Below are 5,170 nucleotides of genomic sequence, written 5' to 3' on the forward strand. Positions count from 1 at the left end.
TGTGACTAAAACCATAAAACTGCCAGTCCTGCCTCTCAGTTTCCATGGTTATGAGCTTTGTTTTCTGGTTGTTGCATTCTCAGGAAACTTAAGTGACGCATCAGCCCGTTGCTATGTCAGAGAGCACAGAGCTGAATGTGACATGTGAAGTGTGACCAGAGCAGACCCGGTAAAGTTCTGGGACCTGTGTGTGAATAGGGCTTATCAGACCATCTTTCCAGACGGTGGTTTTACTTCTACTTACTCACTACTTATTTTTGGAGAAACAGCCACTCCATAAGAGAATGTACCAACACCATTGCAAGAACAGCTCAGGACCACAGTCTGCCGTACATATCCATCTCAAAGCCACTAACCGCTCCTTTGAAGACAGTGAGGACCTTAGCCAAAGAAAAGAAATGGTTTGAGAGGGGAGTTAAAGAAGCATTTTTTGTTAGGATAGACAACCCATCTTTGACCATCAATGGGGCCTTAGCCATCATTTATCTCCCATTTATAACTCCATCCTCAGACCTGAATCTAAGCAAGGAAAACCATTGTGCTAGTCAGTATGCTAATAGGTGTGAAGACACCCATTAGGGGCCTATTATTATTATTTTCTTTAATATTTAATTTAATCATTTCTCCATCTAATCACATTAACTTCAAATCAGACACATACAGATTACAGTTACTCTTACTTGAGTAATTTTTTCGACCACTAGTTTGTACTTCTATTAAAGTAATATTAAATTACAATACTCTTTGCCCACCCCTGACTACAGTAGAATAAACAATCTTTGGTTGCTACAGAACACATAATGTGCTTGTGTCTGCTCTATAGTTATAATCTATGACACCCGTGGATCATTATGTTAGAATTTTATTTTATTTTAAATTGCAGTATTCATCTAAAACGACTTAATAAAAGAAACAAATCCAATGACTTCTGTGTTAGAAAACCCAATGGGAGCTGCCGTCGCAGTAAAGGTCATCACAACAAAGAGCCATGAAGTTAGCTGCACCTCCTAAGAATAGCTGCAGAGCACTTTAGTGAATAGTGTATGTTTTTGTTTGTACCAAAATGACTCCACAATGCAGATTAAGAAAATAAAATTGGAGAACAAAGTAAGTATGCTGGTGGTGGTGAAAAGGTAGATTGGCAAAAGGGCATCTTGAAAATAAACAATTAAAAATTGGGCATGCACAAATCACCCCAAAAACAACTTTGAGAGGGTAAATAGTTTTGTTTTAAAAGTTGCTTAAAATATCACAAGACAAGTATCATACTTGTCGTATCTTGTGACTGCAGCATAGTTTGAGATTTACCTGAGAACAAATCTCTACCTCAACAGTCCAACAATATAACCCAAGTATAAGTCACATTTTTTTGCATCTACAAGTCAAGAACCATAACCATCATGGTTCATTTATTTTCCATTGAACAGAGCTGCGGAGTCATTCTTCAGCTCCCACTCCGCTTCAACCACTTTGTAAAGCTCCATCGTGGCCCTGGCATCCTCCACAGACGAATGACCATTACTCCCCATCTGAAGACACAAGAAAACGCATCTGAACCAGGGGCAACATATAGGTTTGAATATTGGTATTTGCACATGCTGGAGTCGCTATGTTCTTCATATTTTTTGATAGTGTCATCCCAGTTTGCCAGTTTGCCAGTGCATCAGATATGTCTTTTTGAAGAGACAAGTGAGTAAAAAAGGAAACAGAAAAGGCAAATTCAGCTAAAAATATGGCTGTATGTTTTTTAAATATGCAAATTATTTTACATCCCAAATAAATATATTTTATTATTTTTTACAAAAGTAAAAAGTTAATGTGTGATCTTTATTTCAAATTGAGATTAATGTGTACGCTTTGCTATGGATTTTAAAAGTTAAATATCAGTTACTGATATATCAGAGATTACTGGTGGTCACAGTAGTAAACCAAATATCCGTATCCGCACAAAAAAGTAAAAATAAATAAATAAATCATACACATCCATATCAGACCATAACTTATTTTAATCAAACTATGACTTTATTAAAGAAGACATTTGTTTTTTCTGATATTTAGTATTAAACTATTTCCCACATAGATCAATGAATAATTAGAAAATAAGTACAGTGGGTGGAGAGAGGGGGTAGGTGAAAACAGGCTTACTGAAATATGTATGAATCCATCAAAATAACATTGTTATAACATGGTTAAAAGCTCATAAAAAAAAAAAAAAAATTTACATAACATGTCCCCTTTAAACAAAGTACGGTCAACAGGTCAAAATGATGTATATAAATGAACGTATATAAAAAAAAGTAAGCATGAATAACTGAATTTAAAGTGAATATGGCAGGTTTCCATGTTTTTCTGCTTATTACTTGGTTTGGTGGGATAGCATCTGTGATAAATATTCACCGAAGCTTTGCATTTGTTAAATGGCCGTTTGTGGAGAAAAAAAAAAGTTAAAGAAGAAAAGTACAAAAATACAGGGAGTATCATTGAGTTCTAAAATGAAATTGCTCTACCTATGTTATCAACACAGAACCTTCCATTCGAAATTCAGACGATTCACATGCACAGAAGGCATTTTCCTGATAGATGAAACATTGATTTAACAAAATAAAAGTGTGGTTATTTTTGTATTAGTCTAACAATAACTCCTGTGCAAAGACAATGTGCTATGTTTTAGCCCTTGTTTAAATTATGGTTGCTAGGTAAGTAAACAGGAATTACCTCTACGTATATGATATCTGCTGCTCATGTCCAACCAGGAAGTCAAATTATTAAGTAATTAACTTCACCAAAATGTAAAAAAACTAGGCTTGAATTCTTTTTGTAAAACCTTAAATATAATTCAGTTAACTATGTTTCAATGAAATTAGGATTCTAACCTGTGATACTGACTATTATTATTATTGTGTAAAGCACTTTGGTCGACTGTGTTGGTTTTAAAGAGCTCTATAAATAAAGTTGGATTTGATTTTTACAGAAGAGGGTGGCGATACCTGGATGTCCTTGTTGAAGATAGCCTTCATGAGCCTCTTGAGTGAAGCTGGCTGATGCTCGGGGAATCCAGCCATAGCATTGAGCAGAGGGACCCGGGATGTGTCTCTGATCAGAGTTCTTGGGTGGTAGTAGTTTAGCACTCTGAGGTTGTTGTGAATGGCATGTCCAATCAGCACCTTCCCCATGAGCAGCTTCAGGATCTGACAGTGACAAAATATAAGCTCTCAGAACCACTGCCAGCCTTGCCAGCCTGACTATTATTGTTTGGGTCTGAAGTAGATCTTATGGATTTGAAAAAAAAAAAGGTTCATTTTGTAATGTGAGTTGACAAAAATGAGTACCTCCTCTTAACATTTTTCCAACTATATTCAAATGACACAGTTTTTGCAAAGCTTTAAAAAATAGGTAAGCAATTTATTTAGTACTTGCCTAGTTTTATATAGCCCAATAAGGGCGTTCATGATTAATTTGTTCATTTGTTGGAATCACCCTTAAAGGCTTAAAAAAGGTTTAAAAAAAACAAAAAAACAACAACGACAAAACAAACAATGAATATATGTAATGTGCATATTGGAGATATCAGTTGGCCAATATATGGCCAATATTTGCACTTTTTAGTGTATCGGCTATTGGCCTTTTTGATTTGTACACTTTTGTACACAAGAGAAAACACAAAACGTAACTTGATTTGTGGTAAAAAGGTCTCATTTGGGGAAAATAAGAAAAATCTGTCTCACATATTGGCCCAAAAATATCCGCAGAGCTTATTGTACATTGGCTTCTCTGGATTCCAAATCGGGGCATGAAAAAAACTAAAACATCAGTCAATCTCTATTGGATATAAGAAAATATATGAATATACCATTTGCAAAAAAACCCATTAGCACTTTGCTCTTTGTCTACTAGTGTTCTGAAGAGCCAAATTGATTGAAGTGCAATAAAAATACTTCTCTCCTTTAGCCAATTTATATTATTGTCATTAATATGATCATCATATTAATGACATTTATTGTTTTTATTACCATCATATTATGATGGTAATAAAAACAACAGATTTTCCAAACTAATATATCCATTTTTAACTCTTTGTAGTAACATCTGAGAACCTACACAATAAATACAGTAAATTGTATTACGCATGACATCAAGCTGAAGCTAAACAGTATAAGTTGGCATACACAACTTTTTTTCTTCTCACCTCTTTCCTGGCCTGGTTGTATGGCATAGCCCCGTGTAGATGACTCTTCCTGATGCCGCTCCATTGTGTGCGGTAGTCTGTTATGGGCAGCATCGGGCAGATAAACTTATCGTACACCACGTCTCCATCATACGAGACAATACTGCACCGTGCGAGCAGGCTTATGTGGCCTTTGTAACCTGCGCCCACCATCTTACAGTCTATGGCCAAGCACTTAGACGGCGTGACTACTGGAAAGGAGAAGTGAACGATCCTTTCTCCACTATGTTGTGTAGATGAAATAGCAGCAGCAATGGAGACGTCCCTTTTAGAATCCAGAGGTCTCACACCAGAAGAAGAGGAGGGCTGGTTGTGCACTGAGGTGGTTGGCTGACAGTGCTGCTGCGAAGTGGAGCTAGTAATAACCTGAGCAGCCCGCACAGGAGCAGAGGTATGGGAAGAGGACGGACCCAAACTGACTCCTGAATGAATCGTACCTTTGATAGAAGTGCCATGAGACTCTGTATAATCAGTTTCATTGCAATGTGGTGTGTTAGTATTGTCTGTATTATTTGGCACGTTCCATTGTATCGTCTTTTTCCATTTCCTCTTCTGCTGCATCTTGTCCAGAGGTGGGTTGTTATCCGACATGGTTTAGCTGTTTGTAACTGTAAAACAAAAATACATAACTAAAATAATGTCAAATGTTACTTTTGGTAGCCACACCCCATACATAGTAGTGTTGTCACAATATTAAAATTTCAAACTTGATTTTGATACCAAGGAATCAAGTCAGTACTCTGAAAACACTCTGTATTTACACAATAGGATAATAGGATGCCACTATCAACATTAAATAATAATAGTTTCTTTTATATTACCATGACTTCTTATATGTGTAATCCCTCAGTCATCGAGGTGTATGTGTATCAGAACTAGTATAAGATCTAGTTCTTATACAGAACTATTCAGGAAAGGTTCATTTCTGTACTGTTGTTGATGTGA

At 36.2% G+C, this 5,170-nt stretch overlaps 1 protein-coding gene across 1 annotated transcript; it reads right to left on the minus strand.

Annotated features, from left to right (window-relative positions):
* Positions 1-1,409: 1,409 nt before the first annotated feature.
* LOC117390831 (interferon-stimulated 20 kDa exonuclease-like 2) lies at positions 1,410-4,816 on the minus strand. The gene is made up of 3 exons (XM_033988637.1): positions 4,187-4,816; positions 2,988-3,188; positions 1,410-1,529 (listed from the first exon to the last, which is right to left on the minus strand). Exons 1-3 carry the CDS (start codon positions 4,814-4,816, stop codon positions 1,410-1,412), a joined length of 951 nt encoding a protein of 316 aa, XP_033844528.1.
* Positions 4,817-5,170: the final 354 nt, after the last annotated feature.

This window comes from Periophthalmus magnuspinnatus, chromosome 22, assembly GCF_009829125.3.
Source record: "Periophthalmus magnuspinnatus isolate fPerMag1 chromosome 22, fPerMag1.2.pri, whole genome shotgun sequence".
NCBI classification, from domain to species: domain Eukaryota; kingdom Metazoa; phylum Chordata; class Actinopteri; order Gobiiformes; family Gobiidae; genus Periophthalmus; species Periophthalmus magnuspinnatus.